At 49.2% G+C, this 21,366-nt stretch overlaps 5 protein-coding genes across 6 annotated transcripts; 3 read left to right on the forward strand and 2 right to left on the reverse strand.

Annotated features, from left to right (window-relative positions):
• The first annotated feature begins 5,734 nt into the window (after positions 1-5,734).
• Positions 5,735-8,177, forward strand: LOC9661619. The gene is made up of 5 exons (XM_002962677.2): positions 5,735-6,877; positions 6,976-7,050; positions 7,130-7,263; positions 7,371-7,749; positions 7,865-8,177. Exons 1-5 carry the CDS (start codon positions 6,041-6,043, stop codon positions 8,072-8,074), a joined length of 1,635 nt encoding a protein of 544 aa, XP_002962723.1. The 5' UTR covers positions 5,735-6,040; the 3' UTR covers positions 8,075-8,177.
• Positions 8,178-8,276: 99 nt separating this feature from the next.
• LOC112340395 (ATP-dependent 6-phosphofructokinase 2-like) lies at positions 8,277-10,051 on the reverse strand. Of its 2 annotated transcripts, none has more exons than XM_024688432.1 (3): positions 9,941-10,051; positions 9,171-9,874; positions 8,277-9,083 (listed from the first exon to the last, which is right to left on the reverse strand). In XM_024688432.1, exons 2-3 carry the CDS (start codon positions 9,848-9,850, stop codon positions 8,345-8,347), a joined length of 1,419 nt encoding a protein of 472 aa, XP_024544200.1. In that variant the 5' UTR covers positions 9,851-9,874; positions 9,941-10,051; the 3' UTR covers positions 8,277-8,344. The 2 variants fall into 2 exon arrangements, with proteins under 2 accessions (XP_024544200.1, XP_024544208.1); XM_024688440.1 differs by having other exon boundaries at positions 9,929-10,006.
• Positions 10,052-10,108: 57 nt separating this feature from the next.
• Positions 10,109-12,162, reverse strand: LOC9661620 (phosphatidate cytidylyltransferase 1). Its single transcript, XM_024688446.1, has 12 exons — positions 12,012-12,162; positions 11,699-11,949; positions 11,490-11,641; positions 11,299-11,440; positions 11,085-11,241; positions 10,985-11,032; positions 10,837-10,923; positions 10,660-10,788; positions 10,546-10,602; positions 10,401-10,484; positions 10,257-10,339; positions 10,109-10,205 (listed from the first exon to the last, which is right to left on the reverse strand). Exons 1-11 carry the CDS (start codon positions 12,144-12,146, stop codon positions 10,262-10,264), a joined length of 1,320 nt encoding a protein of 439 aa, XP_024544214.1. The 5' UTR covers positions 12,147-12,162; the 3' UTR covers positions 10,109-10,205; positions 10,257-10,261.
• Positions 12,163-12,306: 144 nt separating this feature from the next.
• Positions 12,307-14,796, forward strand: LOC9643335 (NADP-dependent glyceraldehyde-3-phosphate dehydrogenase). Its single transcript, XM_024688459.1, has 10 exons — positions 12,307-12,489; positions 12,796-12,989; positions 13,060-13,188; positions 13,249-13,505; positions 13,572-13,730; positions 13,787-13,997; positions 14,056-14,223; positions 14,286-14,402; positions 14,462-14,570; positions 14,632-14,796. The coding sequence occupies exons 1-10, from the start codon at positions 12,342-12,344 to the stop codon at positions 14,712-14,714; spliced, it is 1,575 nt and encodes a 524-aa protein (XP_024544227.1). The 5' UTR covers positions 12,307-12,341; the 3' UTR covers positions 14,715-14,796.
• A 5-nt stretch (positions 14,797-14,801) lies between these two features.
• On the forward strand, positions 14,802-15,747 carry LOC9661621 (proteasome subunit alpha type-4). The gene has a single exon (XM_002962679.2). The coding sequence runs from the start codon at positions 14,845-14,847 to the stop codon at positions 15,607-15,609; it is 765 nt and encodes a 254-aa protein (XP_002962725.1). The 5' UTR covers positions 14,802-14,844; the 3' UTR covers positions 15,610-15,747.
• The last annotated feature ends 5,619 nt before the right edge of the window (positions 15,748-21,366 follow it).

Here is a 21,366-nt window from a genome sequence, read left to right on the forward strand (position 1 = left end):
CAGATTAACTTAGAATATACTAGTAAGTGGTTAAGAAAGTTTATAAATTATAGATACAAAATGAATAACAATCTTTAGATAGTAAAATAAACCAGAATATTTTAGTATATTTTAGATACAGGTTCCAAAAATTATATACTGTTAATAATTTTGTACATGTGAGATTTGTTAATTTAAGCTGGACTTCCTTGTCCAAGACCAAGAACAACCAGGAAAGTGTATTGCTTTTACTGAAAGAAAGCCTTCACTCCTCACTCCTTCGCTCTTTGTTTATGCTCCTACAGCCGCATTGTGGAGCAAGCTTGATCAAACTTCCGTTGGGTCCCAGTAACGAACACCTAGGGCAAGAAAAGTTGGGAAAGAATGGAGATTCTTTCTCTCGATCGGTGTCAAACACCGAGGTGGCCGAGTTCGTGGCGGCCAAGCAGCCAGGCAGCGTGAGCGAGGCCCAAGCCGTGGTGGCCAAGCTCACGGCGGCGCCGCTGGCCAAGCGGTGCTGGGTGTGCTACATGGGCAACGAGGACTACGGCAACTGGCTCCGGGGCACGGTCAACGGCCGCCCGGTATCCTTCATGCTGAGCCAGAACTCGGACAGCTTCGTGTCGGTCAATGCGGTCAATAGGCTGGGGCCGACCACGACGCTATGCCGCCCGTTTTGCGTCAAGTTCCTGGGCTGGAACCCCTCTCCGCCCCACAATCGCAAAGTTCGCAAACTCAAGTTTCAGCTCGAGGGCGGCTACAAGGGCTGCATGGATTTTTCAGTCATGGATCTGATTCACCACGATTTCGTCCTCGGGCACCAGCTCTTGAAGGTGTGCTCCGAGGCGATTTACAAGGACGATGATGGTATCATCAAGGTCGACTTTGGATTAGGCGGTGGGCAGAAGTTTACCTCGCCGTTCCACCAGGGGCGTCCCCAGTTTGAGGAGTAAACGGCGTGAGTTTCTGCTCGCTGCTCTTTTCAGTTCTGTTAACTTGCAGGTGATGAAAGGGCTTGGACATCGTCCAGAAGTTATGATTCTCATGGTTTTAGCGTTTCCCAAGCTCGGCTATCGTTTTAGAAGACGAAGCTATATAAGCTTTGCGAACAGCCTCATCAATAAAAGCTACCTATGAAACCATCAATGGATCAATATCCTGATGGTGCTTTGGAACTGTGACCCTTAGCTGGCCAGCTCATCCACTCAACTCTCACGTTCGCGACGGCATCAAGCTGCAAGCTCCAAGACGTATCCCAATGCCAGTGCATGACATCGGGTACTCTTTCTCGAGAGGACGTGGTAGAGGGCCTCTCCTAGAAGTCTCATACCTACTCGCTGTAACCACACTTGTCATCGTTGTTCAGGTGGTGAATAAGATCAAGCTACAAGGCTCAGAAACTATGACAAAGATCATCAAGGAAAACAACCATGTCTGAATAATGCATGGGTTTGGCCGAAAAGAACAAGGTGCGAATATTCCCTGCTAACGTTCCTGAGTCGCTCCCTACCCTAATGCAGGGTTTTAAAAGCACCGGTATATTCTTCTCCTGAAACGGTCCTAGGGCAAGAAATGGAGCTTCTTCCTCTCGAGGTATGCAGCTTTCTCCAGTCGGTGCCCAACGCTGAGGTGGCCGAGTTCGTGGCGGGCAAGCAGCCAGGCAGCTTGAACGAGGCTCAAGACTTGGTAGCCGAGCTCACGGCGGCGCCGCTGGCCAAGACGTGCCTGGTGTCCTTCGTGGGCGACGACGACTATGGCCGCTGGCTCCGGGGCACTGTCAACGGCCGCCCGGCGTCCTTCATGCTCAGCCAGAACTCGGACAGCTTCGTGTCGGTCAACGCCGTCAACCGCCTCGGGCTGACGACTTCGCTGTGCCATCCGTTTAGCGTCAACCTGCTTGTGGGGAGCACCGCGCAGCCCAGCAATCGCAAAGTGGCGGACCTCGAGTTTGAGCTCGAGGGCGGGTTCAAGGGATGCCTGGATTTCGCGGTCATGAATCTGGCTCGCCACGATTTCGTCCTCGGCCACGAGCTCATAAACTTGTGCTCCGAGTATGTTCTCAGCTTTCGGGATGGCATGAAGATCGAGCTAGAATGCGGAGGGCAAAGTTTCACCTCCCGGTTTCAGCAGGGCCGTCCCCAGTTCTAGGCAATCCGTAAGTTTACAATGAAGTTTCCGTCGTTTTCTGAGTTCTCATGTAGACTCTCCAGGTTGTCGTGGGTCATGAATCGTCGAGAAGATGTTCTTGGATGTTGTGTTTTTTCCATTGTTTCATCGCAGAGCTTGTTTCCATCGTCTTTCCATGTTTTCCATTGTTTCGTATAGTTCTTTGAGCTTCTCTTTACGTGGCTCTTTGATTAGTCACGCTTTCTGGTCCTGGAGAATCGCCCCCAGCTGCTTCCAGGCCTGTCTCCTCTGTGCCATTAAGAACGCACTGGGCTGTGATTAAAAATCCAATGAAATCAAAAGCATTGGTTTGCAGATCAACATATGCTTTTTTTTCTTTCTCCCCGAGCGGACAAAGAATATAAGAATTGTAATCTATTTGGCCTGGATGGCTCTAAATAGGCCTGAATCAGCATTGCAACTTTGGCATTAGATTCTCTTTCACCTCTTGAACCCATCCCGTGGCCATTGCTCATGCCCAACCAGAAAATCACATTAAACTTTCCAAAAGACAGGATCCAATTTGCTAAATATTGATTGATAATATTCCCCCGCCACCAACATCAATGCGCAGTGTAGGTTGGATAACCAGCACTCGCCATATCAAAAACTCCAAAGGTTCATATCAGATCACGCTGTCACCTCCTTATTCAACCTTATCACCATGTGGCTTGTGGGTGCCCAAAAGAAAAATAATCAAATCTCATTCTATATTGTTGTTTAGGGCGTGTGTGAAATTTCGAGCACACACTGTCATGGCCACAGTAATGGTATGTTTCTCGCTGCCAACACAAACACTAAACAAGCTTAATTGACTAAAATAATACTTACTACTAAAATAATGCCCGGGAGATCTACCGTCTGGATACCGACGGCCGAGACAAGCCCACGTGACAGGAGCGCCAGATCGGGACCACACATTATTCAGTCCACATCGCCCGTTGAAACCGGCTACCGTCGCTTTCCCACCTTTTTCTTTCCTAAAGTGGCCATATGGCCCAAGCCGTACACCGCGGGAGGCATATGCCTTGGACTATTCCAAGATATTTGGGTGTCTAATATTCCTATAGCTACATGCAGTGCACAAGGCTATGGTATTTTATCACACACCCAATTAGACAATTTAGGCTAGGAAAGGAAAAGAATTTGGAGGAAGTGGTCCTGGCGCTCAATGAAGAGCCTTGTCTCGGATTGCGGGGACAAGGATACACAGGGTTGGCTGACACCCCCACCAAAGCACACCAGCACACAAAACAGATGATAGGGGAGTAACAGGCAGCCAGTGGTAAAGGAAAAGTAGAAGATTTTTACACGCCTTTTACCCCCCCCAGCCCCACAGGGATTGCGAGCCGGGCTTGGAGGCATCCACAAAGATCTGGCTTTTATGCAACAAAGATATGTCATTGGGATGGAGAGCGCAGGCCCACCACGATTCTAAGGCATGCATCCCTCGGTCCAATCCATTTCCGTATCATCTTTTTTGCCCTTTGATCACACACGTCTCGCTCGTCTATCTCGGTGTCACGCTTTGCTTGTGACCCCAAAACACACACTCTGGGTCACACTGACTGCTGACTGATTGACGAATTGACCCGACCCGCAAAGGTTTATGACGTAAAAGGTGGTGGAGGGGACGAATAAAACCCCCAAAGGTAAAAGGGGTGCAAAGGGTAAAAGCAAAAGAATGGGTCGAGGAAAGCACCGCTCAACTGATTTCCAGTTCCGGGGAATTGGATCCGGGACTGACCCATACCCGTACTCGCGCAGATATTCCACTCCAAACAAACACACACACCTAAACCCGCCACCTTTGCTCGTACGGCCAGCCCACGAAATATTTTTGCCGGCCCAACAAACAATCTGTTTCTGACTGCCACGTTGAAGCAGGGATCTTGATCTTGGTTCGGACTCTTTTGACTGGCTCCCACCTAAACTACATGCTTTGAATGTGTTGCCCTAATACTCACGCACGCTCGGATGTGGAAAGGTGGCGGGCACCTACCTCAGACTTACCAACAATAGCAAGGTGGTGCACAACACCACGCACGAAAAATAGAGCCTAGGCCAACTTTTCTTCTTTCGCAATGGGTCCGAATCGAAAGTGACCTTTGCGGAGCATTGCATTTGCCCTAAATCTTGGCACCACCACCTTTTTCAGCATGACCTTTGAATGCGTGGCGGATATTCCTATCTATCCACTGGCCACTTCAGACAATTTGGTTACGCGAGCTGGATTTGGCCGGACGCTCATTGGCACAGAAGTGGGGTGGCCAAATCGTCTGGCCTGGCAGGCAAGAAACTGGGCGCCAGGTGGCGGTCACCCAAGGTGGTATATTCGCCGAGCAGAGCGACTGCTGTGGTTCTCGCTTAGTGGTACGTCTCTATCCAAAGGACTATGATTTTTCTGACCAATGGCCGATGTGGAATTTTCCCATTGGCGATGGTACAGGGCCTGCGATGTAACGCCTTCCCCCAGCTATATCTATCTACATGATGATGATCTATCTCTTTTGACGTTTTCAAAGTGGGCTAAGGCTAGTTTTGCCAAGTCTGGGGGACCGCCCGCTAGATTTGGTGGCATATATGAAAGGTGAATTTGAGGGAATTCGTTTGTCGTGTGGGATGATAGCAGCCGACCAAACATGGGCCGTGTAGTGCCCAACAGCGGCATTGCAAATCTAGCGTCGCGTCTCTTTTTGGGTATAGGGTTTAAGCGCGATAAACCCTAAATCTCTCCCCGGGCTTTTTGTCTGTGATTGAGATTCTCTTCCGTCCATGGATCAATCAATCAGTCAATCAATCAGCTAGCTCATCGCGCGGGCATCTTGGACTGTGTCAATTATACAATCTATACACCAAGTGTACTGGGCATTTGCCCATTGTTTTATGCCACTTATCACGCCCCCAGCGGCATGCGTATGGATCTCTTTAGCGTTGGATCCACGCCACCTTGACCTAATCCGGATTCCCCTCTCGCGGCATTTTCAAAGCCTGTCCACGCCAAGAATTTTGGGCGGTGTCCATCGCTTCTAGAAATTCATCCAAAGACTGCCGCACGAAAACTGGAAATCTTTGGAAACAAAGATTTAGATTACAAAGGGCATCGTGCTAAACGCTTGCGCTGGGAATCGAACCCCAGATCTGATTCCCTCGTACGTACTCCCATGAGGGGGCCACACAGCTGAATCGCCGGCCGCCGCATTAATGTGACCGGGCCGTACCCTGCCGTACGTTTGCTGCGGGGAACTGGAATTTGTGCCAGCCTGCCAAAATATGTCACGCATTGACTGGCACTGCGCCAGTTTCCCAGTAGTGGCCCAGATCTTAGCCTGCGCGCGCTACCGGCTGCGCCCGCCAGGTGTCAGTCAGCTGGATTACCCTGCCGGTAAGCTTTCCTCCCGTTAACTTACCGCGCGATTTGGCTTTTACGGCGCGCGCGACACACGTAACGGGGGCAGCCAGTTAAATGCCGCGTTGACCGTTGGATCGGGGATCCAACGGCCGGGATGTGGCGGGGGATTAGCGTCGTCCGATGGCGGCCATCCGACGGCAGTGCCACGGGGGATTAGGGTTCTACTGTTAAGGATGAGGTTATTTTAGCGAGAGTAATATTGAGGCCAATGTGAAGAAGTGGAGGAGCGAGCGCTAGCGGCGAGAGCGACGATCGCATTCTCTTTGTGATCGATTCGAGCTAGGTAGAGCTGCGGTGCAAGGTACCACTGGGATTTCGATTCCATTGCCAGGGTTCGAGCCTATGTAAGGGGAGATCGATCCATTCGCCGCGCGAGCGCGTAGCGCTCCCTTCCTTGTTCTTGGCAATGTGTGACGAGATGGAGGGCGGCGAGGCCCGGGGCAGCGATATTTCGGCGTGATTCCACCGCGATTTCGCCCGAGAATGGCCGCATTGGTGGTGAGATCCTCGGACCACGACAAGGTTCTCTCGGGGCTGGGGCATCACGGCAGCGCTCACTTCACGGCCGATAAGGTCGTGTCTAGGATCTCTAGGGGAGGCGGCGGCGATGAGCCATCGTCCTCGCTCCTCCAGGGAGCGCGCGGCCGGTCGCGCAAGAGCAAGAATGGGCCAAAGAAGCAGCCGCAGCGGGGATTGGGCGTGGCGCAGCTAGAGAAGCTGCGATTGCAAGAGGAGAGCAAGCAGGAATCGGCGTGCCTGGCGTCGCTGGGCCTGGTGCCGCTGCCATCCGGCTATGGATTCCTGGACCAGGATGTCTATCCTCTCCTCTCGTCGACTCCGCGGCACCACCACCACCACCCCCACCACATCAAGGGGATCTTGGGCTTTGGGAGTGGCTACAGGGGCAGCAGCAGTGGCTCGCCGGATCATCGAAATGGGGGGTTCTCGCCGGGAGGCTGTGATCCGTCCGTGGAGCCATCGCCGCTAGAAATTCTGATGCAGCAGCACGAGGTGGCGCGAATGGTGGCCACGTCCAAATCCTCGCCTCTGGTGCCGGCCTTGGTGGCTCCTCCTCCTCGAGCTCCTCCTGATAAGAATGCCGGGGGTCTCATGGCTGCGGCGATGATGCGCGCGGCTGCTTCTTCCAGCTCCTCGCGCAACGAGGATGCGATGGTGGTCAAGCAGCAGCAGCAGCAGCAGCAGCAGCGAAAAGCTGGTGGCGAGCATCACCCCTTGGGTGTGAATTCCGGCCAGCTTTTCGATGCGTCGCTGCCACCGGGGTCACTCCCGATGCCGCGCGATTGCAGGGAATTGTCTATGGTACGTTTCGTGTTTTCTAAGCCTCGCTCTACTCGTGAAGCTTTTAACAAGCATTTGTTTCTCTCTTTTGTTTCCTCGCGCTGGCTGGCTGTCTCAAGGTTGGCATTCCCAAGGAGCTCTCTTCTTTCCAAACAAACTTTCCAGGACACCAAGTGTGGCCTAGCATGCATAATGTAAGTTCGCTCGTTCCTTGTGCTGGGCGTTTGCTCGCGTAAAGTATACAGGGAGATTGACTCTCTTTCTTCCTGGCAGGCTTCTGTGGAGAAGCAGCGTCCATGCGTCGTGATTTCCCTGGATCACGGGGAAATCCACTCCAACTCTTCACAGAGTGAAACCGCCGACAACATTCTCAAGCCGGGCGCGCACTATACGCCTCGGAGCATCAGGTATTGCGTGCGTGGGTGGCCAGTCTCTTGTCTCTCTTTTCTCGTTGCTTCAATGCTGTGTCGTCGACCGAATCATGGAACTGAGAGTCGCTTTTGTTTGCGTGCAGTAATGCGCTTGGCAAATCATCGCTGCCGTTTCTTAAGGCCGATGCAATCAAGCAGCAGCCGAGTTGCATTGGTGCCGCGCCTGGCTTTGACAATCTCGTCAAGAGCGAGCACCACCCGACCGACAGCAGCACGTCCAGCGTCTCCAGCATGCCATTCCTGCGCAAGCGAGTCGCGGCTGCTTGCTATCTCGACTCCACATCATGCTCGGCGGCGAAAAAGGCTCTGGTGTCATCAGGGGCTGACTTCCTCGCCCTGAGCCTTTCAATCTCGCACAGCGACGTCGAGTCCAGCGGCAGGAGCCTGATTTGCTCTGCCAACACCAACGCTTCTCCCGCCGCTGCCCAGCAGCAGCAGCAAAGATCGTCACTGTCGCTGCAGGTACGATATTATAGATGACATACCTCCTCTCTCCCTCTTTTCTTTTCTGCTCTCTTTGGGTTTCCTTCGTTGTCACTGGTGACTGATGACAGACATGACATTATTTTGGATCCAGGAAACACTGACTGATGTGGAGGATGGCAGCAGCAGCCAGAAATCTCCGAGCTCTTATGGCAACTCCTTCACGGATGTGTCAACGATCGAGGAGGTGGAGCACAGCATCACCGTGTCCCACCGGCAGGATAATCGCCATCATCATCAGCATCATCGTCGCCGTCGCAGCAGCGCCCAAGATGTGGATCTCAACTTGAAGCTGGCCATCTAAAAGTATTCCACTTAACTACCGTAACAGTATTATTATTGATTAATTAAACGTGACACGTGGCAGAGGCATCTTTGTGCCACGTTGAGCATACTCAACCGTTGGATAAGGCTACTCTCCTATCCTTTAAAAATCAACCTTTGGATGAGGCCCTAATTTCTATAAAAATCAGCCGTTGGATGGGACATACCCTAAAATAGTTTAAAAATTAACCGTTGGATGCTTATTGTTCTAGACAAGAACAATAGCTCTTTTATTTTGTGCCAAGCCACATCAATGTGTTAAGTTGGCTTGGACGGCCTTCTCTTGCGCCTTGTGACGATCATCGCCCGGAGGAACAAAGTCTGGCTGGTTGTTCACCGATCGCACCCACGCCCACGATGGATTGTTTACGTCCACTGGATTCCTGGTCACCGCAACCAGCTCCAGAGGGATGTAGCAGTAGTTCCCGTTCACTGGCCCTGCGACGAAGCCCGTGTAGCCAGCCATGGCCCCGTGAATCGCCGAGTGAGCGAGAATGGTGCAGTAGAGAGTGTCGGTCGCGTTGCTTGGGACGGCACGAACCATGTAAGTCGGATCGATGTACTTGACGGCGAAGAGTTTGTCCGGGTGCTTCTCCTTAAACCACTTCTTGAACTCGCTGCTGAGCCACAGTCCGATGTCCCGGAGCAAGACGTTGCCGGATTCATCCTTGGTCGACTCCTTCAAGTTCTCGTCCAGCAAGTCCTGCCCGGCACCCTCCGCCATGACGATGACGCAGTGCCCGTTGTCCATCAGCCGCTGCTCCATGAATTCGAAGAGTCCACCTCGGCCCTGCGTGAAGAACTTGATCTCTGGAATGAGGCAACAGTCCACGTCCCTGCTGCTCAGCGTTGCATTCACGGCGATGTGGCCGGCGTAGCGTCCCATAACCTTGACAAGCCCGACGCCGTTTGGAGTGCTTTCCGCCTCGACATGAGCTGCACTAATGGCTTCCTGTGCCACCTCCACAGCAGTCTGGAGACCAAATGATCTGCGCACCAGCGCGTAAAGTTACTCACACTTGTCGAAAACGAAAGGAAAAAGAAGAAGAAAAGTTCGTTTTTTTAATCTAGGATACCTGTCAATTATGCCGACATCGTTGTCCACAGTCTTCGGGATACAAGCTATGGAGACTTTGAGCGAGCGCTTTTTGATCTCGTTGAAGATTTCCACAGCACCACGAAGAGTTCCATCCCCTCCAATGAGGAAAACAATGTTGTAGCCTCGATCCTGGATCGCGTTCACAATCTTCTGCAAGTCGAAGCCACCCCTGGAAGTTCCCAGCCTGGTTCCTCCCTGCTTGTGCCAGTGATCCACAACCTTGGGTGTCAGCGGGACGTGCTCCGAAGAGAAGAATCCCCGGTAGCCAGCCTGAATCCCCCTAATATCACGTACGTGATACTGATACCACAGACCGTTCACCAGCTCGCGAATGACCGTGTTCATCCCCGGGCACAAGCCACCGCACGTCACGATGGCAACTTTCACTTCCTCGCCTTCGAAGAAGACGCGCTCTCGAGGTCCTGCCCGAGCAAAGTAGCGCTGGTTTTGATCGACCGGCTTGTCAACGTCCATGACGATGTTCTGGGCGATGGCCTCTCTGTCCGTGACGAAAAACCCCGGAACCGGATGGAAGTAACTGTTCTGGTAGAGCGGGTTGGGATAGGATCGCAAGTCCGGGAGGAAGCTCTTGAGGTGTGGCACCTTCTCCAGGAGTATTTTGGGGCCTTGCTTGACATCGGTCCCTCCATTGGCCATTTTGGTGGACTAGAGCTTAAGAAACTGCCAAGGAACAACGATCACATCAGATAGAGAAACTACGCTACAGACTCTCACAATGGAGCTTACCTCCTGGAGCTCGAGAATGAGAAAAGCAGACCTAGTATGCGATTCGTTGCGGCAAGTGACCATTTTGACGACTAACACTTGTCGACCAGTGGGCCGTCCGATTTGTGTCAGCAGTTAGCGCGTGACGCGTGGCAGATAGTCGCCAAGTCGAATAACCAAGAACAGGTATATGCTACTTGAATCGATTCTCGCAACGTAAAAGCTATACACCAGCCTAGAAGTTACAGTACAATGTACAGCAGCTCCTACAAGTGACCACAAAAGCCTGCGTGATACGTAAATAATTACTTGGTCAGGACTAAATCCACATACTTACTAGTTTTAGTTCTGCTGCAGCAGGATATTTGTAAGCCGTAAGTGGAGTTCTATCAGCTCCTCCTTGGAAAGATGGGCTAGAATCTTCTCAAAACCAAACACCAGAAGCAACATGAGGAGTGTGCAAGAAAATAACTTCGAATACCTGCGCCAGAAAGCTTTCTACAGTGTAGTTGTGCGAAGAAATGAAGGACTGGAGGTAAATGTACGAGAACACGGCCATAACCATCTGCGGTTCGCAAAGTATGAGCAAAACAACGGTTCACAAAATCTGAGGAAAAGTGACATGCCTGGCAGTCCATGCGGTCTGTCATTCCTCCATGCCCGGGAATGCTGTCTCCAAAGTCCTGTGCAACGGTAGTTAGCGTAAATGCTCACAAGCTGCATGCCAAGCTAAATCGTACCTTTATCTTGAATGCTCTTTTGAAGCCACTGGCAAAAAATCCACCGAAGGGGGCAATGCTCGAGGCAAACAATCCAAACACAAGTGCATGAATTTGCAAAGGCATCACCTCTACGTACTCCCGGCGTGTCTGCCAAAGAGAAATGTGACTCTACAGCAAGGACAAGAATTCCCTTACCACAAAGGTTATCCAGGACGGAAGTTGATATTGAACATCCTTAAACACGGGATCCGGATCGCACTCCAGCCAACTCACTGTCAAATCCTACAAAGATATTTCCACCGTTGGCTTCAAATTAGAAATTGACTAAGGCCGTTTGGGCTACCTTCCGCGGGCAAATCAGCCATTGTGACCTTCCCATGATATCCGCCAGCTACAATTACAACAGTAAAATCTACTGCAAATATTCTCACTCGTGGTCTTACCAAAAAAGCAGATATTATAGTCGTGACAGAAGCACCAATAAAGCCCTCCCAAGTCTTCTTCGGCGACAGCTTTATAAGAGGCGTTCGTCCAAAAAAGAATCCAAACAAGTAGGCAGCAATATCGTTGATCACGATCAGCGAGACCGGGAGAAGAAACCTACGACATTGGACGTGAGAGACAGAGTAAAATAAAGTGAACTGACGCCGCACTGACCATATTATGCCTTCGAAAATATTTGCGACAGTGAAAGACGACTGCGCGAAAACGACGAACAGTATCATATGCGTCCAAGCAAACTCTCCAAACTGTTGCCGATACATCCGCTTCTTAAGGGTGAGGATAAACGAAACGAATCCTACAAGAAACAGTAGAACATCAGCTACACGCTTCAGAAAACAACAAACCTGTGATATAGATCAGATAGCAGATCATCGTGTGATACTTGATGAGCCCGCTGAAGATCATGAGGAGAATCTTGTCGGATGAGATGGTATTCACAAACTGCTTTTTCAAGAACCTACCGTAGGCATATACCATGGCTGTGAAGAAAAAGTACCTGCACAAGATCAAGGTGTGGAAGCCTGATATACAAAGAAAAAAAAAATATACATACCAATTAAGCCTAATAAAGCCAGGCTGTCCATCTCGTTCCCTGTGAGAAGCTCTCGCGAGCGTGAAAAGCTCTTTGGCCATGAGCACCTGGATGACCACGATCATCAAGGCGATGAAGAGGTGGCCGAGATAGACGATGAGCGCAAAGCCACCGATCATGAGCACCGACGACTGGACTCGAGTCCTCATGCTCCGGTACTTGTTGCGATCGTCCACAAGAAGCTCCCCATTTGTTCTACCGAAATCCGCGCTCTGGCAATCGAGATTTCAATCGCATTCTTGGAAAATCTAGACCTAGAAGGAGTAGAGCTTACTCGCGATTCCTCGTGGCTGCGCTTGCGATGCCGCTGCCTCGCCACGGCAGCTTGCGTCGCGACGCTGGCGGTGGCGACGAGCGCCGCCGCAGCTGGCGATGGCAACGCCATGGCGTCCTCTCCGTCGGGCTGCATGCTTCCAGCCAAGAGCCCTAGCCCTAAACGCAAAGAATTAGAATGCTCGCTTTTCCAGGAGATTCTAGAATATGCAATTAGAATTTTCGCGCCTTTTCTTCCAGGATTCGAAACGCGGATCTTTGAGCGTGTTTTAGGGCGGCCAAGAGAAAGAGGAGGAGCTATGTCGCTTGGCGAGGCGGCGCCGGTGGGAGAATGGCCGGGACCGGCACATTCAAGGAGATAGTCGAAGGCGATGTCTACAAATTCTACGCCGATGGACAGTGGCGGCTCTCCTCGTCCGGGAATATTTCATACGTCTACAATCCCACAGTGGCTGGGAAGCAAGCGTACAAGATCACAGGTGCTGGAATGTAGCTATAGCATCCATTCTAGAGATTGGTAGCAGCATTGCAGCTATAGCATCCATTCTAGCCGATAAGCATTGCATGGTTCGTGCAAGAGATTGTTAACCGATAGAAGCATTGCATGGTTCGGGTACCAGAATGTAGCTATATCATCCATTCTAGAGATTGGTCTCATAGAAGCATGGTTCGGGTACTAGAATGTAGCTATATAGCATTCTTTGCTGCTTACACTCGATCTTTTCTTAGTTTTCTCTGAACATGAGCTGATTTTTTTCTTCTTCTTCTTCTTCTTGTCCCTGTAGCTTGTTCTAAGGATGAGGTGAACCAAGCTTTCCAAAGTGCGAAGGCGGCACAGAAGATATGGGCCAAGACTCCGCTCTACAAGCGAGCCGAAATGCTCCACAAGGTGGCAGAGATCATGAGAAAGAACAAGGGACCGATCGCCGAGTGTCTGGTGAAAGAAGTGGCCAAGCCAGCCAAGGATTCCGTCACCGAGGTCTCATAAAAAAAACGTTGATCCTGCAAAGTAAGCAGCATTTCCAGACTCGTTTGATTGGGCTTTTCAGGTTGTTCGCTCCGCAGATTTGCTGTCCTATACTGCGGAAGAAGGAATCAGGATACTCTCCGAGGGAAAGTTTCTCGTCTCGGATTCTTTTCCCGGGAATCCAAGGAACAAGCTGTGCCTTGCTTCAAACGTTGGTCTTTGCTCTTTCTTTCCTATGAGTTACAGTAGTTTGATTTAACTTCTTTCGCAGGCCCCTCTTGGAGTCATTCTGGCGATTCCTCCATTCAATTATCCCGTGAACTTGACTTGCTCGAAGATCGGTCCCGCTCTCATTGCTGGAAATGCTGTAGTGGTCAAGCCACCGACGCAGGGCTCGGTGTCAACGTTACACATGATGCATTGCTTTCACCTGGCAGGATTTCCAAAGGGGCTACTTTCGTGTGTTCCGATCAAAGCATCAGAGCTTGGCGATTATGTTACCACCCATCCTCTAGTAAACTGCATCAGGTAAGAAATGTTTCTGTAGGCTGGTTTCTCTTATAGAAGTATTTGGTTATTGGTTTCAATGTGCAGTTTTACGGGTGGCTGTGACACTGGTATGTCGATATCAAAGAAGGCTGGAATGGTGCCGCTGCAAATGGAGCTTGGTGGGAAGGATGCTATGATTGTTCTTGAGGATGGCGACATTGAACTGGCAGCGACGAACATTATAAAAGGAGGCTTTTCCTTCAGGTGCATACTTTTGTATTTTGTCCCTCAATTTGGTCTGAAAATGCTCGTTCTTGCAGTGGGCAGCGCTGTACGGCAGTTAAAGTCGTGCTGGTGATGGAATCCGTAGCAGACAAGCTGGTTTCCAGCGTGAATGCAAAGGTGGCACAGCTGAAAGTTGGGCCTCCTGAGAACGACTGTGATATTGTCCCGGTTGTGACTGAAGCGTCGGCAAATTTTATCGAAGGCCTGGTCACGGATGCAAAAGCCAAGAATGCGAAGCTTTGCCAAGCAAGTCGATCATAACTTCCTTTTGGATGATTCAGCTTGAAAAGAATTTTCACGACAGGAATGGAAGAGGCAAGGGAACCTGATATGGCCATTGCTGATCGATAACGTAACAACGGACATGAGAATCGCGTGGGAGGAGCCTTTTGGCCCCGTGATACCGGTCATGCGCATCAAGACTCCAGAAGAAGGCGTCAAGCACTGCAACTCTAGCAAATATGGACTCCAAGTAAGCTCATATTCCCGATGGAAGCCAAAAGAAGCTTACGTGCTTTCGTTTTCCCGTGACAGGGCTGTGTTTTCACATCCGATATCAACAAAGCTATGCTCCTGAGCGATGCCATGGAAAGCGGAACGATCCAAATAAATTCCGCTCCGGCTCGTGGTCCCGATCACTTCCCTTTCCAGGTCGAGCTATAATTCGAAAAGCAATGCATTGTAACTATAGTTTTCTGGATGTTTCGCAGGGAATCCGTGAGAGCGGCGTGGGATCACAAGGGGTCACGAACAGCATCAACTTGATGACCAAGATCAAGACCACAGTTCTCAATCTTCCGACCGCTTCTTACACGATGGGTACGAACAAACTTCCATTCTCATCTCTTCTCTCATTCCTTCTTTCGCTTGTTCTTGGCAGTGGGAGGCGACGTGTCTTTGCCGATCGAGAAAAAAGGACCAGCGTGTGGTGATTGTATCGTGTGCATGCATAGCTATGGATGAAAATGCCGAAAAAATGCTATCGAATATGCTAGAGAATATTTTTAAGCAACATTCTTGGCATTATTCCTAATCAAAGTTTAGGGTTTTTGAGAGGATCCGGGCTAGGGCGAAGGAGAGCGAGCAAGCAAGAATGTCGAGGCGCTATGACAGTCGCACCACGATCTTCTCGCCCGAGGGGCGGCTTTACCAGGTAGAGTACGCCATGGAGGCGATCAGCAACGCGGGCGCTGCGATTGGGGTTTTGGCTCGCGACGGCGTCGTCCTGGCGGCGGAGAAGCGCGTCACATCGAAGCTCCTCGCCGCGTCGCGATCCACAGAGAAGATGTACAAGATCGATGGGCACGTCGCGGCGGCGGTGGCAGGGATCATGGCCGACGCCAACATCCTCATCAACACCGCCCGAGTCGCCGCCCAGGGCTACACGCTCTCGTACCAGGAGCCCATGCCCGTGGAGCAGCTCGTGCGATCGCTGTGCGATACCAAGCAAGGCTACACGCAGTTTGGCGGCCTCCGCCCATTCGGGGTGTCGTTCATCTTCGCCGGCTACGACTCGAGCTATGGCTTCCAGCTCTACATGAGCGATCCCAGCGGCAACTATGGCGGATGGAAGGCGGGGGCGATCGGGGCGAACAACCAGGCCGCGCAGTCGATGCTCAAGCAGGACTACAAGGATGAGATCACGAGGGAGGAGGCGGTGGCTCTGGCGCTCAAGGTTTTGAGCAAGACGATGGATAGCACCAGCCTCTCGGCGGAGAAGCTGGAGCTGGCGGAGCTGTATGTGGTGCCCGAGAGCGGGGCGGTCAAGTACGAGGTTTGCTCGGCTGCCAATCTCAACAAGCTGCTCGTCAAGCACGGGATCACGGTCGCGTCCTCGTCTGGTGCTGATGAATCGTGATTGCTTAGTGCTTTGTGACACACATTCACCCTATATTACCACGATTGCCCAAAGCCTTTTCAAGGTGGATGATGTGTGCTTTAAGAAATGAGAGCTGGGAGTATATTCTAAGCATAATTAAATTCAGGCTCAGCGGTTTAGAAAGAGGTTTAATATAAAACCTCTTTATGGTGTTGATTGTAAAAACAAAGGGATCTTGAGGAAAGTTTAATTCTAAGTGATGTGTATTTTGATAAAGTTACATAAATTTGAGTGAAAATTGGGTGGGGCAAATAAACTCTAACTTAGTCATGTTAAGCAATAACCTAAATGGATTGGAAATTGCTTTTTACACATTTTGAATGGAATTTTATATTTGATAGCATTAGTGTATGTGTGGGATAAAAACTCTTGTTTCTTTAAATTGTCCCATCACATTTCACAATCTAAAATATTTAGTAGCACCATTTTTCAGGATGAGACATGTGCTGTTGCATAGTTTTACTGATGGAGACATGAATAAATTAATTATGTATGAGGTAATAAAATGGAGTTAAAGGGTAAAGATGGTAAATTTTAAAAAATTTCACCATTTCTAACTTGGAGAAGTTAATCAGCCCATGATTTACATTTTGATTGTTCTAGCAATTGAATAAGATTATACAATAAGATTATACATATTAATATTTTGATTGCTCTTGTAATTAAGGAAGACAATCAATTCTTCTTCAAGAATAACAAAGTTGGCATATATTAACATTTCAATTTGTATGAACTTTAGTATAAACCTTGTAATATGAAAGTGCAACTTTATTCAACACTTCAAAAGAATAGACTATGTTGCCTTTCAAAGTCGAAGGGATGGTCTACACTATAGTATGTTAACTAATAATAGTATGATTGACATAGTCACCTCAACAAAGCTATTGAGTTTTGAAAAGTATATAAGCCATGTGATTTATGGGGTACAATCACTTTTGCAGTTCTTCTTTGGATTACTTGCTCATTATGTAATAGCTTTGAGTGGAAATCAAAACTTGCCTTTGATAAAATGGAAAATGCTACACCCATGAATTTTAACTAGACACAAGTAGTAGAGGTTTAGGTTTAAGGCACTAATAAATAGGACACTAAATTTATTAGTGTGAAGAGCATAATGATTTGTCTTTAAATGTATATTCTAATATACTACTTAGAATACATAGCAATGAAATACTTGTTTAAATTAAGGCATTAGACATAATGATGTCATCATTTCCCACTGTTGGCTGTGTCGAGAGAAGAGTGGGACAACATTCTGTAAGATCTTTCAGAAATGGCTGTATTCAGGGTTTTAAGAATGCCTAAATTTCTCAAGCCTATCTAGCCAATTTTCTTACCTTGAAATGTTGAAAAACCCACTACCCCCACAATGGAATCACAGTCCCACAAAGGGGAGGAAAATTGTTTAGGTCTAAAAGAACAATGTCACTTTTTGCTGAGATGGCTTAATCTTATTGGCTCCACCTCTCCTTCCCCACTAGATATGACCCAAGGATCCCATAGGATAACAATTCAGAAATGTATGCAAGTTTCCCTTGAGAAGTTCAACAAATGACTCTTTAAGAGGATAGTTTCTGGAGTCACAAAGAATACTGTGCTTGAGAACGTGTGGTTGATAGAAACCAAAAGACAAGGGAAAGAATGAGGTGAGAAGGATAGTGCTTATGCTAAACATGATTTCAAAAACCTTGTTAAAAAAACTAAAAAAGTAAGGAACTAAAAAAGTACAAAGCTAAACTCAAGCAAAACTCTCGCATTACTCATTAATCCCTCCACCTCCTTTGCAAAGTTAGAGCCATTATGCCCTAAGGAATGCAAGACTCCTCCTAAGGCACTCCTCCACTCAATTGCCAGAGACACCAAGTGGTTTTCCAATTGACTATCTTCTCCAAAGCCACATCATGGTGAACTTCACCTATCTTGGAGTGTCCTATCTTGGGGTGTGACCGTCCTCCAACTTAACCCGTTGGAGTGTGCATTCTACTCGTGAAAATGCACTAGACCACTTCCATATGACCAATAAAGCACAGCAGTGGATTTGTACTCAGAAATAAACACTTCCCTATCTTTGACGCTGGCACAGGGACAGAGAGCTACACTAGCGACGTGGAGGAAGCCGATCTTTCCAGGGCTCACCAGCGACACTCCTCGCCCTGGAACTCGTCCACACTGGACACTCGTGGCAGTGCACTGGAGCCTGTATCAGCTCTCCAGGAAGTTCTAGCCGCTTGAGAAGCGCTGCAAGCTTCATCCTCCACACGGAAAGAGATGCTTCAAACCCGTCGCCCGGGGATGGAAGCAGGGAAGCGCCTGAGGGAGCAAAGTCATTGTCTTGAATCCTGCTGCTCCACGCCTTTGCAACAACAAGATAGGATCACACTGGAGGATACTTCTTCAAGCATTCAAGCAGCAACTTCATGATCATCGTTGTCATCATCTTCCATAGATGTCCTTCATGGAGGAATCCTGGATCATCTGCGCGAGCTTGCCAGGGCCTCTACATCTTCCGCAACGCGGAATTACAGCCCTGGAATAGTGATCTCTGGCGCAAGATCCTCGAAATCAGCAGTTGCTCAGTGACGTCACTGCCAGAATCACCCCGACACCGAGACGTGAAGATTCAAGATTTCACCTCGTCGGCGGTGGTGGCTTGCGAGTTCCAGCTCGAATGTGGCCAAGCTGCCATCCCGGATCAACGCAGTGATCCGCCCCAAGCAATGCAAGAAAATCCAAGAAGAATCTGCCAGATCCTCGTCGCGTGCGTAGAAGAGGTCGAGTTACAAAATAGGTTTATCCTCGATTCTAACCGAGCCGGAGCGTCGCCTTCTTCCTATTAGAATCGGGGAAATGGAGGATGTCTTAAATTTTCTCTTCTTTCTTCTTGTTTCCTTCGCACAAAACTAGCAAAAACTTCAATATGTAAGTTGTCATCATGCGTGTCATTGATCCAGAAAGAGATCAAGGAGAGCATTGCTTGCTCATCAACCATAGTACGTTCCTTGAATGTGAAGTTGTCTTGCTGGTTTCATCGAGGTAAGTTTTCCATATTTGTTCTAGGAGATACTCTTGTTTGTTCTCTTTATAGCCAGAGGAAAGTCTGGAGGAGGCTACGTGAAACTCGAGAGGAAACTGGCGTTGAAACTGGCAGCATCGTCTATCACAGCTGGCCAGGCAACGGAGTAAGCAACTGGTGAGAATTGTAGCCACCCGCTGCTTGCTTGAGTTTGGAGAGCCGACCATCGTTAATTTGAAGGTCCCTTTGGACTTCCAATTTGGAGTTGGAACTAGCCATGTACACAATAAAATAGGAGCACCGATACTTAGCATAATTTGAATTCCATTTCAAGAGTGGGATTTGAACCCACGCCCTGGCATTTAATAGGAAAACAAAATCATGCTTGAAACATCTCATACAGTTACTTGCAGAAGACCACTTGGCAATTGCTACCATGCATACTTTAGAAGTATATAGGGCCTCTGGCCTCTAGCAATTAATCAGCAAAATTATAAAGCTTATTACTATAGTCATGAAGGCTATTTTAGAGTTGCTTGTGTTTGGAGCTCATAGAGATTTCAGCAGTGATAGAGCCAGCATCCAGATCTTTGATTGTGACTCTTTCAGACATGGATGACTGTGGAGGAAGGAGGTGATGGAGAAGGCAAGCACAAAAGGAACAGCAATAATAACATAAACATAAATAACCATATACTTTTGCAGGGTACGAGTTTGGACGAACCATGGGGATGATCATGGAAAACGTTGACATTACAGATGTTTCGATCCTCCCCACCTTGTAGATTGCATCATAGAATCCCATTGACCCGCGGCTGGCCAGAGCTCTGTTCCTCCAGATATGCTTTTTAATCCCACTGCCATTGATCACAAGGATTCTGAAACGCCTTTTCTCCTTCATACAACGCCAAGAAGCCCACTTTCCTTCACACTAATCTCGAATGACGAACTCCCACGTTTTGCCGGCTATTGTGTTTTTGCGTTCGCATTTTTGCTCTTGTGGCTTGGGCCAGCAACTTCAATCTTCACATATTTTCGGGCATGGAGGCTGTTGGATCCAGCGCAGTGGACGGAAGTAAGGCGTAATGCGTGAATGCCATCATGGCTTGATCTTGGGGAGAATGGTGGAAGACCATAACAATTTACTCACCTCCTGGATGGGAATAGACGAGAAAAGAATGGTCGATCACAGAAAGAACTTCACTCAAATCCTGTTTTAACCATTTAGCCATAGACGACAGAGGGCTTTGTAGAATCCCAAGTATGAAAAATACTTCAGAAGGATACATTCCTTGATGGTAACTGATGAAGTGACTTTCTGTTTTGGTAGGTGGCTTTGTAGAAATATTTCACCAGGATTGACTCTTGGTTTTAGAGTTTCCATGCTTTCTTCGGGTGTTTGGAAAGTTTCAAACGTTTGTTACATTTCGTTCACCCAACCATGGTAAGGTACGTGGTTCATTCCAATTGAGCTGTCTCATGCATGCCGCGGATTTGTCGCCTCAAGATTTCTTATTGTCTGTGCATGACCACTTTGGGGGAATGAGGATGACTAGGAAACAATTCAATGCAGTGTCGATAGTTATCCGTCCCTATGGTTGACCATGTACGAAAGTACAGTTGTCTTATTCCGTACGCGACGGGCGCGAATCGGCGCGAATCTAGTGGCACTGAAAGCCATGGTAGTGTTAATGGGCGGCTGCGATGGGCTCGCGTCAATGGGAATTGTCGTGGACGGCCCCGATTTGTTTGAGTGCTGGCCTGAATAAACACGATCTAGGAGCAATTGCTTCGGTCTCTTCTCAAGAAAAATCTCTTAGAAGTTGCTCTCTTGTCCTTCATTTTCGACTTGTTTTGCTAGATCATGCCTCGCGTCAATCCTTTTCGATCGGTCACGGTAGCAGCTGAAACTGCCGCCCCGCTGCAGACGCAACCCAGTCGCCGCTCCTCTCCAACCGGTGTTTTGCTCTCGCCCTGTTCGTCGATGGAGCTTCTGGCTGTGCAAGTTCTTGCAATGGGATTCCGGTGTCAAGATACCACTGTCAAGGGCACGCGCTGCCGGCGTTCGACATCACGCAAAGCTAGAAGCTCTCCTTGGCCGTCACACCATCTTCTTTCAGCTCGAGCTCAAAAAGTTCTGGAAGTCCCTCCAGTTGATCCTCGGCTCCTGGCAGCTATGGATGGAGCTGAGCATGATCCAGTGCTAGCCCCTCCAGCAGCTCCTTCTCGTGCTCATGCAGCCGCATTTATATTGCCCCCGGTAGCTCCAGCAGTGGTGAGGGCGCCAAGAACAAAGCGACGTCGTCTAGCACCGCTCTCGTCAGCGATGGCAACAGTGGAGTCGCAAAGCTCTCCCTCTTCATCACTGGCTGCTGAATCCGAGAATAAAGAAGATGGCAGTGAGGAACCGGCAAGCTTTTGGTCTTCCACCGATGGCAATGGTGAGCGGGCTGCTGATGATCATCGGGTAATCAAAGAGGAGAAGAAGCCCTTCTCCATGGCCACTTGGGCCACTCCGGGGATGCGCACTACGTCCTCTTCTTCGAGAAGGAAGAGGTCCAGCTCGAGCTCTGCGACTGAGAGAACTACCACGATCAAGCCTTCGTCTCAGAGCTCGAGCTCTAAGTGTTCTAAGAAGAAGACCGCAGTTGCTCCGAAGGGATTGGAAGAGGAAGCGAGCAAAAGGAAAAGAACCCCGCCAAAGTCCGCTAGGAGATACACTG

This window comes from Selaginella moellendorffii, unplaced genomic scaffold (assembly GCF_000143415.4).
Source record: "Selaginella moellendorffii unplaced genomic scaffold, v1.0 SELMOscaffold_2, whole genome shotgun sequence".
In the NCBI taxonomy this organism is placed as follows: Eukaryota; Viridiplantae; Streptophyta; class Lycopodiopsida; order Selaginellales; family Selaginellaceae; genus Selaginella; species Selaginella moellendorffii.